The sequence below is a fragment of the Oryctolagus cuniculus genome, chromosome 1, assembly GCF_964237555.1.
Source record: "Oryctolagus cuniculus chromosome 1, mOryCun1.1, whole genome shotgun sequence".
NCBI lineage: Eukaryota > Metazoa > Chordata > Mammalia > Lagomorpha > Leporidae > Oryctolagus > Oryctolagus cuniculus.
In genome coordinates this window covers 173,176,707-173,194,367 of record NC_091432.1, presented here as the reverse complement: position 1 = coordinate 173,194,367, position 17,661 = coordinate 173,176,707, and the positions used below count along the sequence as shown (strand labels likewise).

The 17,661-nt window shown below is 36.6% G+C and overlaps 1 protein-coding gene across 1 annotated transcript in view; it reads left to right on the top strand.

Annotated features, from left to right (window-relative positions):
* The window catches only part of LOC138846189 (dapper homolog 3-like), a 631,772-nt gene that overhangs the window by 270,744 nt on the left and 343,367 nt on the right, over positions 1 to 17,661 (top strand). Inside the window, exon 4 of the mRNA XM_070061256.1 lies at positions 14,778 to 14,832. Within this exon, the coding sequence (XP_069917357.1) occupies positions 14,778 to 14,832 (55 nt within the window). The remainder of the gene's footprint in view (positions 1 to 14,777; positions 14,833 to 17,661) is intronic.

Here is a 17,661-nt window from a genome sequence, read left to right as displayed (position 1 = left end):
TGAGATGGCCACATGGTCAGCCCTGGACTTGGCCAAAGCCAGGAGCCAGGAGCTGCATCTGGGTCCTCTCTCACATGGTTGGTAGTGGCCCAAACACTTGGTTCCTCTTTTGCTGCTTTTCTCATGCCATTAACAGGGAGCTGGAACAGAAGTGGAGCAGCAGTGACACAAACTGGTGCCCAAAAGGGATGCCAGGGTCACAGGCAGCAGCATTTCTCTCAGCTCCACAGCACTGGCCCCAAAATTTCCAAAAGGTCTCAGCTCTTTTGTCAAACTAAATTTTACCATTATATACATGAGTATAATTATATATTATTCTAAGATACTTATTTTATGAATTTTTTATCTAAGAGAAAGAATATATTCATAAGCCATGTATGAGAAAGTAACTATTTATATAGGGAATAAAATGTAAAATTAATTTTAGTGCATTTCTGTCAAGTGACAGTTGGGTGCATACTAAGGTCAGAGAAAGGTACCGTAAGCATATCCAAAACTATGACATGTTGTAGACATAGAAGGTTATAGACATAGAAGCTCACACCCTTCTCCCACCTTCACTCCCTGTTGCTAGAAAAATTTGATGTATTTCCCACTCCATAGTCAAAATGGCATGGAGATGGAAGTGACAAAAGAAAAGAAGACATAATATCACTCTAACTATAGACTCATTTTTCATCAGTATCCTCATAGGATCCCTTCTAGTAATATGACAGATAGAACTGAATACAAAACACTTGCTGACTACAATACAAAAAGGATTCTTATACAAACATAGTTCAGAGAGAACTTAGAGAATATCCCTAGGGACAAATCCTAAGACAAAGTAGAAATCAAATGTGACTGTCTCTTTACATTTGTCAATACCAGAAATCAAGAAATTTCAATTATAAAGGTTAAGGAAAGGATATCTGGGTCTCCTCCCCTGTGGTTGGCAGGTGCCCAAACACTTAGGCCATCTTCGTCTGCTTTTCTCAGGCCTTTGTCAGGGAGTTGGATCATAAATGAGCAACTGGGACACACACTAATACCAAAATGGGTTGCTGGCATCACAGCTTTCCTGCTACACTGGCGCTTGTTTACATCTTTATGTTATTTACTATTTCATAATAAGTAAATAAATTACTCAGTTCATCCCTTGGGGTGAGTACCTTGGGAGATTTCTAGTAGTTCTTTTAATTGCACTAGTTAACTGGTTATGCTTTGGTGGGAACTTTCCGATTTAATATAGACACAAATTTACCAACTCATATTTTCCAATAAAAAATGAGCAGAATCATGAAGCAAGATCCCTACCTTACACCTTACACAAAAATCCACTCAACATGGATTAAAGACCTAAATCTACGACCTGACACCATCAAGTTATTAGAGAACATTGGAGAAACCCTTCAAGATATTGGCACAGGCAAAGAATTTCTGGAAAAGACCCGGGAGGCACAGGCAGTCAAAGCCAAAATCAACTATTGGGATTGCATCAAATTGAGAAGTTTCTGTACTGCAAAAGAAACAGTCAGGAGAGTGAAGAGACAACCGACAGAATGGGAAAAAAAATTTGCAAACTATGCAACAGATAAAGGGTTAATAACCAGAATCTACAAAGAGATCAAGAAACTCCACAAAAACAAAAACAACAACCCACTTAAGAGATGGGCCAAGGACCTCAATAGACATTTTTCAAAAGAGGAAATACAAATAGCCAACAGGCACATGAAAAAATGTTCAAGGTCACTAGCAATCAGGGAAATGCAAATCAAAACCACAATGAGGTTTCACCTCACCCCAGTTAGAATGGCTCACATGCAGAAATCTACCAACAACAGATGCTGGCAAGGATGTGGGGAAAAAGGGACACTAACCCGCTGTTGGTAGGAATGCAAACTGGTCAAGCCACTATGGAAGTCAGTCTGGAGATTCCTCAGAAACCTGAATATAACCCTACCTTTCGACCCAGCCATCCTACTCCTTGGAATTTACCCAAAGAATTTAAATTGGCAAACAAAAAAGCGGTCTGCACCCTAATGTTTATTGCAGCTCAATTCACAATAGCTAAGACCTGGAACCAACCTAAATGCCCATCAACGGTAGACTGGATAAAGAAATTATGGGATATGTACTCTTTAGAATACTATACCGCAGTAAGAAACAATGAAATCCAGTCATTTGCAACAACATGGAGGAATCTGGAACACATCATGCTGAGTGAAATAAGCCAGTCCCAAAGGGACAAATACCATATGTTCTCCCTGATCGGTGACAACTAATTGAACACCAAAAAGGAAACCTGTTGAAGTGAAATGGACACTCTGAGAAACGGTGACTTGATCAGCATAGCCCTGACTGTTAATGAACAACTTAATACATTATCCCTCTTAGTAGTTTTTTTTGTCTGTTCTACTTAATATGACTGGTTTAATTCTGTAATTAATACACAGTTATTCTTAAGTGTTGAAATTTAACTGAAATGTGATCCCTGTTAAACATAAGAGTAGGAATAAGTGAGGGAAGAGATGTACAATTTGGGACATGCTCAAGCTGACTTGCCCCAAATGGTAGAGTTAGAAACATACCAGGGGACTCCAATTTAATCCCATCAAGGTGGCATGTACCAATGCCATCTCACCAGTCCAAATGATCAATTTCAGTTCACAATTGATCATAATGAAAGGACTAAGAGTCAAAGGAAGTACATAAACAAGTCTAGTACCTGCTAATACTAACTGATAGAATAAATAAAGGGGAGAGTGATCCAACATGGGAAGCGAGATACTCAGCAGACCCATAGAATGGCAGATGTCCTAAACAGCCCTCTGGCCTCAGAATCAGCCCTAAAGGCATTCCAATCTGGCTGAAAAGCCCATGAGAGTATTTCAGGCATGGAAAGCCAAGACATTCTGGCAAAAAAAAAAAAAAAAAAAAACCTAAATGAAAGATCTCTGTAAGTGAGATCCCAGTGGAAAGAACGGGTCTTCAAAGAAGGAGGTACCTTTCTTTGAAGGGAGAAGAGAACTTCCACTTTGACTATGACCTTGTCTAAACAAGATAAGAGTCGGAGAACTCAAGGGGCTTCCATAGCCTTGGAAACTCATGACTGGTGCATAGGGAGATTACTGATGCCATAAACAGGAGTGTCAATTTGTAAAGTCAACAACAGGAGTCACTGTGCACTTACTCCTCATGTAGGATCTCTGTCCTTAATGCGCTGTACATTGAGGCTTAATGCTATAACGAGTACTCAAACAGTATATTTCACTTTGTGTTTCTATGTGGGTGCAAACTGTTGAAATCTTTACTTAATGTATACTAAACTGATCTTCTGTTAAAAAAAAGAAGAAGAAATTATAAATTCCCAACTTGACTCTCACTGGGATTAAACATGACAATAGGTCTGATCTGATTTCATCATCATTTAAAAATCATCTATTATTTTTCACTTTATGTTTGTGTGGGAGCAAACTGTTGAAATCTTTACTTAAGGTATGCTAAACTGATCTTCTGTATATAAAGAGAATCGAAAATGAATCCTCATGGGAATGGAAGGGGAGAGGGAGTGGGAAAGGGGAGGGATGCGGGTGGGAGAGATGATATGGTGGGGAAGCCATTGTAATCCATAAATCGTACTTTGGAAATTTATATTCATTAAGTAAAAGTTAAAAAAAATTTAAATTCCATTTTGGACATAAGTTTAAAGGTAATGAAATGAGTTTAAATTATATTTTAACATAGGTTTGTCACAAACTTTACGTTAATTTTAAAGACCTGGCTCTCATTTTCTGGGAGGTAAAGAATAGTCTTTATTTTTAAGGAGCATAACATTTTTGTGAATCTCTATATTTTTATTATTTAACAGGTCATATATTACTAACTTTAGAATAGAATGCTTCCTTTCAAAGTCTTTACTCATCCTCCCTTGAACCTTAAATCCTCTATTTTCCATACAGAGGTTAGTATGAGTGTTGAAAGAAGTCCTTGTATTGTTGAAGATAGAAGATGTTGGAATGAAAATAGCGCTTATTATGATAATGATGCAAACCAAGTATTCAATTAATATTGATGGCTGGAAAGTGCTGTTAGAAAATAGAGTAAACAAGCTTTGGGGCAATCAAATGCTTAGAAAACGAAAAGCTTTAGGCTGCATTATTACAATAGGACCATTGTGCAAGTTTTTCATAAAGGCTATGTTCTTTGTGCTAACATTACAGTGACGTTAAGAATATTTTACATGACCTCAATTTTACCTCGAAAATCTTGATTTAAGGGAATGAATTTAAAATACAAAGTTAGAGTACAGCTGAGCATATTAGAAATCATTATTTTAAAGATGAATATTTGGATTTCTGGTAACCTGGTTAATCAATTGTTGAAAATTGAATTTTTTGGTAACTTTAAGGGTCTTGTTTAAGGAAAATCACCATGTATAACTTACCTCAATATAAAACCTTTATAGATTGTAAATTTTCAGAGGGCTTGACTCATGATTACAAGTTAGTTATTTTTATGCCACAAAACCACTTACATGTGTTATGGCATTTAAGGGTCACTTTTATAGATATTATACCAGAGAAGTAGAGAAATGAATGTTAATGTAGATTTCTTTACATAAAATCTGGCACAAAATGGATTATATACAATTGCATAAAGCCTATACTAATCTTAAGTCACTCAGATGCATATTAAATATTGTAATGAATAGAGTAATAAAAATATGACAGCTTATTGAGTAATCAAATCTTAATAGATTGTGAAAAAGTTTTGTATTTAACACCTAAAAAGGCCTAGCAAGCAATATATTCAATTCCATATGCTCTTGAAATTATAAATAAACACACTCACACAGGTATAGTTATTACTACTTTGGTTCATATTTCATTACTCTAACCTTACAGATAAGACAATTGTCTGCTTTATATGCAGTACCTCAACTGCTCTTCTACAGAGAGGTGATATAAAATTTTACTTGAATAGCTATAAATCATGTTAATTCAGCCGTAGTCAAACTATGGTAGAGAGAATGAAGTAAGAATAGGAATTGGAATGGTGAAAACAAAGTATTGCATACAAGAATCTGCCCAGTTGATGTGATGCATTAATACTGGGTCAAGTACTTCCAGCTATTAAACAAGAACTCAGATCAGCAGGACTGTTTGTATAATCATAGTAGTTTATTGATAGTAAAACAAGATAAAGTAATTTTGTGTATTTTGATTTTAGTGCAGTGTTTTATTACAAATTCAGTAAATACAACTCAGTTAATTTTTTAAATTGAGGTAAAAATTGATTTCTTGCCAGTGGTTAATGAGGTAAATTTGGCTTGCCTTCGAAATACAATCAGGCCAGCGCCACAGCTCACTAGGCTAATCCTCCGCCTTGCGGCATCGGCACACCGGGTTCTAGTTCCAGTTGGGGTACCCGGATTCTGTCCCGATTGCCCCTCTTCCAGGCCAGCTCTCTGCTGTGGCCAGGGAGTGCAGTGGAGGATGGCCCAAGTCCTTGAGCCCTGCACCCCATGGGAGACCAGGATAAGCACCTGGCTCCTGCCATCGGATCAGCGTGGTGCGCTGGCAGCAGCGTGCCGGCCGCAGCAGCCATTGGAGGGTGAACCAACGGCAAAAGGAAGACCTTTCTCTCTGTCTCTTTCTTTCACTGTCCACTCTGCCTGTCCAAAAAAAAAAAAAAAAAAAAAAAATACAATCAGAGGCCACAGTAGATGAAATAAGAGTCCATCTTATTTGATCTTTCCACCATATTCTGTTCTCAAAATGAAGCTTGATGAAATGGGTTTTCCTATCAGTGCCTCTAAAATTAACTAACATGTATATCTAATGTGGACTCGAGACTCAGTTTCTTTCTTATAAGTCTCATTTTCTTAACTAGGGTTATTGACCTACCTATGCAAGCCTTCATTTGTGACCCATCTACTTTCACTATCAAAGTACCTTCTGGGAAGGTACTACTATCTTCTATGCCTTATTGTATTCTCCTGGGTACCCAAATTTTCATTCCTCAAAAAGCTTAAGGTATAAGTAAACAGAGAGAAAAGGTAATCTTTCATGTTAAAATGTAAAACAAGATTTTAGGAGTCCTGTATATCACAGGGAATTTGGACTTGAAAATCTGGGCATTACTAGCAGGTGAATGCCAAATATTATTTCTCATTAAATTACGATTTTTTTTATCTTAGCCTGTTCAATGTTAAAGGCTAACAGTTTTACCTTAGACTGAATCTAACATTTAACAGGCTATAATCAGATACACAACACAAGATATTTTCTTAGTGGTATGTAAGAGGTTTTGTTTGAACAAATCCATTCTCCTTCCTGTATTGAGGGTTTATGTGTGAATCTTAATCTCCATCAAAGTGTAATTATGCACTGAAAGAAACAGATTGGTCATTGTGGACCATGTGACAGACACTGCAGAGAGCCAGGAAAAGACATGATTAATTGATTTTAATCATGTACCATAGTCAACTCAGTATTCACATAGAGAGAGTGCAACATTAATTTAGATAATGCAATAATGCAGATGATTCAAAATAATTGACATCTGAGTTTGATAGGAATATTTTTCAACACATTTGTCACAACTGTCATTTTAATCTTATTGCCTCTTTTTTGGTAATTCTTTAGCACCTCATAATTATAAAGGGATTTTTCTAACTTCTCCTTTTGAAGCTGACCTAGTAAACCTAATTTTATGTTCCTCAGTTAAGATGTCACTTATTTTGAACTATTCTTGGCTACTTTTTTCATGACTATAGCCATCTCTTTTCTGATATTGTAATGGCTAATTGCATTTTATTTTCATTCTAATGGTTATGAAATGGTTTTCATAACTCCAAGGAATTATTTCTCCTGGTAGCCTATAAACTCCATGAGGCCATGTATTGTCATTAGTCATCATTGTATCCCACCACATTTATAATGTAATGACCTCATCCTAAATGTACAGTAATTACTAATCTAATGAGTAAATGTTTGAATGAATGTACACATGAATTTTAAAACTTATTTATAAAATTCATTGAATTCATTTGAAAGGCAAAGTTATAGAGAGAGGAGGGGGGAGACAGAGAGAGAGAGATCTTCAGTCTCCTGGTTTACTCCTGAAATGGCTACAACAGTCAGGACTGAGCCTGACCCAATGTGGATGCAGGGTCACAAGCATTTAGGCCATCTTCCACTGCTTTTCCCAAGCCATTAGCAGGAAGATGGATTGGAACTAGCACAGCCAAAACTTTAACTGGTGCCCATATGGGATGCTGGCACTACAGGCAGTAGTCTCACCCACTGTGCCACAGTGCCAGCTCCTTATTTATGTATTTTATTTGAGACTCAGACCTTTAATTCCCTGGTTCAGTGCCCAATGCCCAGTAACCCGGTATTTAATCTAGGTCTCCCATGTAGGGGCCAAAGTCCTGACTACTTGAGCCATTATCTGCTACCCCCCAGGGGATGCATCAGTAGGAAATTGAAATTTGGAGCAGCAGCAGCACTCAAATGGAGGCACTCTTACATAGGATGTGGGTGCTCCGACAGCATCTTAACTTCTGTATCAAACATCTACCCTGCTAGGTGAATTGAATCCCAGTAAGTGCTTTGAGAGGTTAAAAAGAAGTTTTTGTTGTCTTTTTATAGAGTGTGATATAATGTAGGCATTGTTGTCAGATGTTCCATTTGACTACTATCCAACACTCTCTTCTTGGCTAACTACTTATTTTATTATTATTTGGCATCTCAGTTTCATAAAGTAAAAAACAGAAATAAAGACAATATTTTCATTTTGTAATGTGAATGACACAATGTATATAAATAGATTATTGTAGGAACTAAAAGAGAATACTAATTTTTTTTAACTTTACACAATAATGCTGTATTACTAATAAGTAAACTGGGACCTAAAGATTTGTTTTTAATTTTTATTCCTTAAAATTTTATTTAAGGTATACAAATGTCATGTATGTCATATATGCAGATTTAGAAACATAGTGATCCTTCCCAACCTACCCTCCCTCTCGCCCTCACTCCATCATTCCTTCTCCTTCTCCTACTCCCTTGACCTAGAGGAATTAAATACACCACTCCAAAGTACATCATTTAAAATAAAAGCAATATTTAAATGACGGGATTGTTTAGAATGCCTATTTCCAAGACAAATGGACTTGCTGTGTTTGTATATAAAGTTATATAAAGTTGTATATAAAGTATATAAAGTTATATAAAGTTTATATAGCTTTGTTTTGACTATACAGGGAATTCTTTGCTGATTAATTCCTAAAATTCTAAAAGTTGATGAGGTTTCTAGGTTGCATCTTCCTTATGATATAATCTGATAATGTGGGAAGGAACAAACACTGTACCATGTATATCCAATGTTCATAGTCTGAATACTAATCCATATTGCCCAACCGATACTTTCCCTTTGCCTTTTCTAATCTGAACTGGCATCACTCCGTAAACTAGTTTGACCCAACTACCTGTATTAACAGACATCACTAATGTGACTCATGTGACTTTAAAAAAAAAAAAAAAAAGTGTGCTAGTTCCACTCATGTGATTTTTTTTTTTTAAAGATCCAAATCCTGAGTCACTTTATAGCAAAAGGTGCTGAAATTGCTGTGATCATAGCAGGGAAAATTTGTGTGACTTGGTGGCATTCAAATCGCATTCTTTCTTTTTGTTTTATGCCCAAGTCCTCATAGTACAGACATACAAGTTTGTTCTAAGTGCAACCACCTAATTAAATAGTATCCCCTCAAGGACAAATAGTTCTTTCTTAAATACATTAAAATATAATACAGATGGGCAAAGGATTTGGATAGACATTTCTCCAGCAGAAATATACTTAAGCAAAATGAGGGCATACAAATTTTTCATATCATTAATATCAGAGAAATGAAATAAAAACCACAATAAGTTACCACCTCAGACCCACTAAGGTTATTAATAATAAAATAATAATAACACATTATTTGTGAGAACGTGGAGAAATTTGAATCTTCTATACATTGCTGATAGGATTGTCAATGGCGTATTCACATAGGATATATCTTAGATGGAGAAGGCTAAAGGGAATTGTCTCTTCCTCCATGGTCTAGGATTTGGTCAGCTGGAAGTTACTTATGTACACAACACACTCACACTTAAATGTTTGATTCCTCATAAAATCAATTATATAGCATATAAAACTATAACTCTTTATTGCACAATTTCAAACAAATTGATAATCATGCAGATGGACTGCTAAGTAGATCATTCAGAGCTGCAGCAGTTGTCATAAGACCCATGCAAAATCACACATTCTGCAAAATTACTGCAGAATTACATTACCTCTTGCTTCCAGACCCATACTTATTTGTCTTTTTTTAAAGATTTTATTTATTTATTTGAGAGGTATAGTTATAAACAGTGGGAGAAGGGGAGAGAGAGAGAGAGACAGGCAGACAGACAGACTGAGAGAGTTTCCATCTGCTGGTTCACTCCACAAATGGCCACAATGGTTGGATCTGGTCAAATCCGAAGCCAGGAGTCAGGAGCTTCTTCAGATCTCCCACACAGGTACAGAAGCCCAAGGACCTGGGCCATATTCCACTGCTTTCCCAGACCAAAGCAGAGAGCTGGATTTGAAGAGGAGCAGCTGGGACTAGAACTAGCATCCATATGGGATACCAGTACTGCAGGCAGAGGATTAACCTACTTGTACCACAGTGCTGTCCCCCCTTGTTCGTCTTTATCCACGTAATGGCTTCAGTCAACTTAACACAAAAATATAAGCAACACATAGTCCTCTACACTTACCAGTTAAATTTGCAGGCATGTAAAGGTACTCTTAATGATTATCTTCACCACAAATCTTATGATATTGTACTTAGAAGAGAATAATGGCTAATTTCATTTTAAAAATACTTTTTAAAGATTTATTAAATTTTTTTTATTTGAATGGTGGGGGGAAGAGAGAGAGAGAAAGAGAAAGAGAAAGAGAGAAGAAGAAATGATCCATCTGCTCCCCAAATGGCTGCAACAGCTGTGACTCGGCAGGCTGAAGGCAGGAGCTGAGAATTCCATCCAGGTCCCCATGTGGGTGACAGGAACTGATATGCTTGAGCAGAAATCTGTTGCTTCTCAGGTGTATTAGCAGGGAGGTGGATGGGAACTGGAGTAGCCAGGAGTTGATCTGGCACTATGATGTGAAATGTGAGTATCCCAGGATGTGGCTTAACCCATGGTGCTACAATGGCTGTACCCATTGTGAAATTTTGAAGCCTACCTATACAGACATATTTTATTTTTCTGGACTTCTAATGTCACTTGCAGTTTAGAATAAAAGTATAATCATGTAAAGCTACAGTATATGTAAGTTTGTATACTAATTCATTGTTAATTTATTGTATCATGCATTTTTGTACTTTTCTCACCTTTAACTTCTTCTCCCCATATTTTGTGCACTTGTTTGTAATTCTTAAGCATTCTGGACCCAAGCCCGCACTGTGGCGCTGTGGGTTAAAGCCCCTGCCTACAGCACTGGCATCCCATATGGGTGCTGGTTCAAGTCCGAGTGGCTTTACTTCTGATCCAGCTTCCTGCTAGAGTACTTGGGGAAGTAGAGGAGGATGGGCAAAGCGCTGTGGCCCCCATATCCATTTGAGAGACCTGGAAGAAGCTCATGGCTCCTCACTCCTGACTCCAGCCTGGCCCAGCCCCAATTGTTGCTGCCATTTGGGCAGTGAATCAGCAGATGGAAGAGTTCTCTCTGTCTCTATCTCTCTCTGTAACTCTGCCTTTCAAATAAATAAAGTAAATCTTTTAAAAAACATTCGGGACCACCAAATTGATTGATCTATTCTTTCATACCTTAATCTCACCATTGTTTAAGGCATCCAATGAGTTTTCACAAAAGACCAGGTTTTGTGTTAAATGCTGGGCATATCAAAGTCTAAAGGACATATATTTTCTTTCCAAGCAGCTCAGTTTTGATTTGAATGATATTAACTGAGAGTTAAGGAAAAGATTTTGTTTCTACTTCATCTTCTAATGGACTTCTACCAATTTTTACTTTGAAACATATATCAGCATTTTGATTCTATTTTATTCTTTGAAATACTGTGTTTGATATCATTGCTTAAATTTGATATATATATATATATGTATTTATAATACAATTTAAAAGATTAATAATGGGGCCAGTGCTGTGGCACAATGGGTTAAGCCACCATCTGCGTGCCAGTATCTCATATGGGCACCCTTTCAAGTCCCAGCTGCTCTGCTTCCAGTACAGCTCCCTGTTAATGCTCCTGGGGAAACAGCTGAGGATGGCCTAAGAGATTGGGCCTCTGAACCCACATGGGAGACCCAGAGGAAATGCCTGGCTCCTGGCTTTGGACTTGCACAGCCCTGGCTGTTTTGGCTGTTTGGGGAGTTAACCAGTAGATGGAGGATCTATCTGAGTCTTTCTATATAATTCTGCCTTTTTAATAGGCAGATAAATCTTTAAAAAAGATTCATGTAGAATAATGAAAATGTATTTCCATATGTAGATTGATATTGCAAGAAATACATTTTGATTTATGAAATTTATAAATTTTAATAGTTTTGATTTCTAGTTTTGGATATCCCCAAGAGATGTTTATTGAACACTCAATTTAAATTTCATACAATGGTGAGTGATTTGACTTAATCTGTCCAAAACAAATCAGTCTTATTTTAACATTATTTTTCATAAATATTTCTTTCTAAGATACTTAAGAAGGAATATGAGGCTCATAAACAAAAAATGCATGGTTACGTTAAAGTAAGTCCAATGACAGGGCTGGTGCCGTGGCTAACTTAGTTAATCCTCTGCCTGCGGCACTGGTATCCCATATGGGCGCCGGGTTCTAGTCCCAGTTGCTCCTCTTCCAGTCCAGCTCTCTGCTGTGGCCCAGGAAGGCAGTGGAGGATGGCCCAAGTGCTTGGGCCCCTGCACCTGCATTGGAGACCAGAAGGAAGCACCTGGCTCCTTGCTTTGGATCGGCGCAACGCGTCAGCCTTAGCAGCCATTTGTGGGGTGAACCAATGGAAGAAACCATTTTCTCTGTCTGTCTCTCTCTCTCACTATCTAACTCTGTCTGTCAGATTAAAAAAAAAAAAAGTCCAATGGGAAAGCTTGAGTGTGCTATAATAGCACCTAAAATAAGTGTCTGACATAAATATACAAGAATAGAGGAGGCTGGCATTAGAGAATTTTTTATGTGAGTATGATTTGCCTTTGCTTTGTTAAAAAACAGACAATTTCAAGGGGTTCAGAGGCAAGGAAATTTAATTGAGAAAGGATCTTTATTTTAAAATAATCGACCCTTTTTAAGAATTTTTATTTGTTGATTCAGTAAACATTTCTTTAATCTCTATTAAGAAATAGACAATTATGGGGCCGGCGCCATGGCTCACTTGGTTAATCCTCCACCTGCAATGCCGGCATCCCATATGGGTGCCGGGTTTTAGTCCCAGTTGCTCCTCTTCCAGTCCAGCTCTCTACTGTGGCCCCGGAGGGCAGTGTAGGATGCCCCAGGTACTTGGGCCCCTGCGCTCGCATGGGAGACCAGAGAGAAGCACCTGGCTCCTGGCTTCAGATCAATACAGCTCCAGCCGTGGCTGCCATTTGGGGAGTGGACCAACAGAAGGAAGACCTTTTTCTCTGTCTGTCTCTCTCACGGTCTATAGCTCTACCTGTCAAATAAAAAATTATATATATAAAAAAGAAATAGACAATTTAATAAATACATTTTAGAGGAAAGCATACTTACTATATACTTAATGAAATTTTTAAAAATTTCTTAAATTATTTTAGTTTATGAATGTCTCACATTTGGTATTTAATTATGTAGGCATATGTTGGGATGTATTACATTTAAAATATCACACTGAATAGAAAGTGCTAAAAATTAAAAATAAAATTTTAATTTAGGTAAGAACATTTATTTATTTAGGACAAAACTTAGGCTCTTTTTCAGATTATTCAAATAATTTGTCGTGAAATGACTAACCTGTTATGTTTTCTAGCCTAAAAATTAGTTATATTTTCTATTGCTACAGATTCGCTATCATCCTTCTTTACTGTGTTGATACCTTTGCTATTTATGAATTAATGTGTATTTTAGGTTAAATATACAAATATAAAAAGGCTAAACTAAAATTTTAAAGCTGTTGGATTGTTTATTTAAACATGTTAAATTTCTTATATATTCTACTTGATTATAAATGAATACTCTAATCTTGAATAAACAAAGTAATCAAGGAAATAGGACTTGCTACCAGTAAGTGACACAGAACAAAGTCAAGGGCACACTCATGATGTGAACAGGAGTCAATATGTTCTGATGGGCTCCCAGTGAAATGCATGTGAAGTCCATACTAATTAGCTTATAAATTAGACTGATACTACAGTGTATTTGATCCAGAAAGGCTACCTACTGTCATGCAATCAAGCACTGCTCCTTTAATTGCAATTTATTCCAACAACCACAATTTATTGATCCAAGCATACACTTATGCCACAGCAGTATCATTATTTGACTTTATTTTAACAGCTTCAAAAGGTTAGAAAGTGAAAAACCACTGTGAAGGAGACTGTTAAAAAGTTGAATTGCTAACATTGCTTCACCATCTATGAATACTGAGCAATGTGAACTATGGATATCAAATTATATAAAAGGAGAGGGAAAACAGGAAACTAATATTACTTAGGTACATGTGTGAGCTTTTTCTTATGCCGAATATCATGGAATTTTTCAGATACTCGAAAGAGGGGTCAATATTATTTGCATTTTACAGATGAATGACAGATTAGACAAATCAAATTTTCTAGATCTATAATATTGAAATGATCTATGTAACTTCAATACATGGGTTTAACTTCTTGTGAGAATTTGCACATGAACATTCTATGATACTGTGGCCATCTTGAAACGTGCTTTGTAATACTGAATGTGTGAAGACCTGTTACAACCACATGAGTTTTGTAACCAGTATTTTCTTTAAAACTCAAATCATAAATGTCTGATCACTTTCAATTTTTCAATGTATTGTATTTTATGAAGGACTTAAAAATATTTGAAAGGGAGAATATCTAGGGTTGGAGGGGGAGAGAGAGAAAGAGAGAGAGCAAACAAGCTAATCTCTGTTCACTGGTTTGTTCCCTAAATGCCTGCCACAGCCATAGCTAGGCCAGGGTAAATGTTGGAGCCTGGAACTTCCTCTGGTCTCCCACAAGCTGGCAGAGACTCAACTACTTGAGCCATCACCTGATGCCTCGGAGGCACATCCTCAGATGCCTCTGAGGAAGCTCTCTTGGAAGCAGAATAACCAGGACATAAACCAGGTAGTCAGATAGGGGATGAGGTCATCCCAAGGCGATGGTTAACCCGCTGTACCACAATTTCCATACCTAAATAGTCTTTTTCTTTAGGAAATAGTCAGTGAATACAGAGATTGGCTTATAATTTGGCATTTCTTTATATCCTTTCTTTAATGCTTGAGTAAATAATCAACTCTCCCAATTATGCATGCTTCTCTATGGACCTTGATTAGATTTAAGAAAGGTTTTAGTCTGATCTGAGCCAAGACAACAAGAAGTAGAGGCCTTAGAATTCCTCTTTCTGTTGTTCAGAGCATCTCTGCTTTTAATACTGTTTTTTTTTTTTTTTGCATTTCGATAAAATTTCTCTCAGAATAAATAAACCAGCACATTAAAAAATTTAAATTTAAATCATGTTATCTAGTCCAATATCCTCATTTTTTTTTCAGGTGAAGAAATGAAGAGTCAAAGAAGCAATGGACCTGCTTCAAAGCCACACCACTAGTAAGTGATAGCTGTAGCTCCAGAATAATATCAGGGCTCTTTGATTTGAGGTCTTTCTATTTGGTAATAATGGTTTCCCATTTAAGATACAATGCTGAGAACTTACAAAACTCTGTTTTCATCCTTTTTTAGACTGTATTTGGTCAGCAGTGCTAAGTGTGTTACCTAGATTCAGTCTTGCTCTGTGTTTTAGATAATTTTTACAAAACGAGTTATGTGAACTTCTATTTAAGAAGAGACTGTGTAACTTTTTAGATGGTATAGCAAAAGAAGAAAAGTTGGCATCCAGTTGAGCATTTTTCCATGATGGGTTCTTATTGTGAATCATTCCATTTATTCCCCATAAAAATATGAGAATTACCCCCATTTTATAAATACACAACAATGATCCTGGTTAAATATAAGAGTGGGAATAAGAGAGGGAGGAGATGTACAGTTTGGCACATGCTCACTCGGACTTACCCCTAATGGTAGATCTAGAAACGTGCCAGGGGATTCCAATTTGATCCCATCAAGGTGGCATGTACCAATGCCATCTTACTAATCAAAGTGATCAGTTTCAGTTCATAATTGATCATAATGATAGTATTAAGAGTCAAAGGTATCACATAAACAAGACTAGTGTCTACTAATACTGATTGATAGAATTAAAAATAGAGAAGGATCCAACATCGGAGTGGGATACACAGCAGACTCATAGGATGGCAGATGTCCTAAACATAACTCTGGCCTCAGAATCAGCCCTAAAGGCATTCCGATCTGGCTGAAAAGCCCATGAGAGTATTTCAGGCATGGAAAGCCAAGACACTCTGGCAAAAAACAAACAAACAAACAAACAAACAAACCTAAATGAAAATCTCTGTGAGTGAGATCCCAGCGGAAAGAACGAGCTGTCAAAAAAGGAGGTGCCTTTCTTTGAAGGGAGAAGAGAACTTCCACTTTGACTATGACCTTGTCTAAATAAGATCGGAGTTGGTGAATTCAAGAGGCTTCCATAGCCTTGGCAGCTCATGACAAGAGCCTCGAGTGATAACTCATGCCATAAACAAGAGTGTCAGTTGTTAAATCAACAACAGGAGTCACTGTGCACTTACTCCCCATGTAGGATCTCTGTCTTAATGTGTTGTACTATGCAAATTAACAGTAAAATACTACTCAAACAGTACTCTATTTTGTGTGTCTTTGTGGGTGAAGTCTGTTGAAATCTTTACTTACTATATGCTAAATTGATCTTCTGTATATAAAGATAATTGGAAATGAATCTTAATGAAGAATGGGATGGGAGAGAGAGTGGGAGATGGGATGGTTGCAGGTGGGAGGGAGGTTATGGGGGAAAAAGCTGCTATAATCCAAAGTTGTACTTTGGAAATTAAATAAAAGTTAAAAAAAAGAAACAAACAACAGCTCTGACATGTTTGATCATTTGTACATGAGGTATTTAGTATCAGAGATAAGTTTCATTTGTCAATCTCTGGCCATCAAGATGCCCATTTTTGGTACTATATGAATGTCATTTTGTACTTAAATGGACAAGAACCAAGTAGTACAGAATCCCAGATTAATGTGATATAACCAGTTGCATGATACAAAACATAGTTCAAGTTGCTAAGAGAAAATACTGAAAGATCAATAAGATTTGATCCTTTATATGCTGTGAATATTGATATAATATTGATGTTCTACTGAGTCTCAACTAGTGATCCTTTGAAAGCTAGTTACTATAAAAGTTTAAACATAATGATATTTGTACAGAGGTGACATATTGAAAATAGATATATATAACCATATCACAGAGATTGGAAACTTCTTAAGGTAAAGTGGAAAGACAGTTTTTACTTCAGCTATTCTAGTATGAAAGACTTGCTGAAAAAATCCAATTGGCAATTGAGGCTGAATAAGATGTAACTATGCAAGGGTAGATAAAATCATTTTGCTTAAAGAGGAGTATATAAACAGAATTAGGAAAGTAGAAATAAGTAGGGGCATTTTAGCAATGGAAAATAAGCTAAATTATAGAATATGATGAGAGTTAGGCATTCAGAAGATTGGACTGGGATTTTTTTATGATAATCTTTGAAGTCCAATTTTAAAACTTATATTTTTGCTTTATATATATATAAGAAGTGTTCATTGAAGGTATTGATGTTTTGTTATAACCTATTTTTCTAATCTCTTGAGTGTTATAATAAAAGCAGTGCTTTGGAAAATATGTTACTAATATAATACATGTACTAAGTTGGAGAGGGAGAATCAAAGGTCAGGACCCAAAAGTAGTGGGGACTGATAAAATAATGTGGCCAAGTATCCCCATTTAATTTTTGTGTGGTAAATATAATAGGATGTTTTTGCTTTCCAGTGGCTTTAATCGTTCATATTTCTATGATAATTTCCAGGAGGAGACAATATCCATCCCCCACCCAATTCTTCCTTAATATTTTTGAATGAATCAATAACTCCATTTTTATATTGCCAACCCACTTTGAAAATCTGACACATACAATAAAGAATAGACGTTATTATACTTTCTTTATTATCCTGGAGTCTTACCACTTCCTACAATGAAAACTTCCCCTATGCTATAAAGACCCCTGAATACCCCAAATTTATACTTCAGATAGAAGGAAGGAAAAGTAAGAGATGTTTACTTTTCTCCTGAGGGAAAAAAGAAGAAGCTATATCATCCTAAAGCTTTTTGCTGGAATAACAAAGAAACCACAATGAAAAAGTCTATGCAAATTAAGAATCATTTAGTATTTAAAAGGTCAACTGCTTGTTTGTAACACCCAGATCTAGAGGGAAGAGTCTGAAAAGTTTTCTCCTCTAATGTTA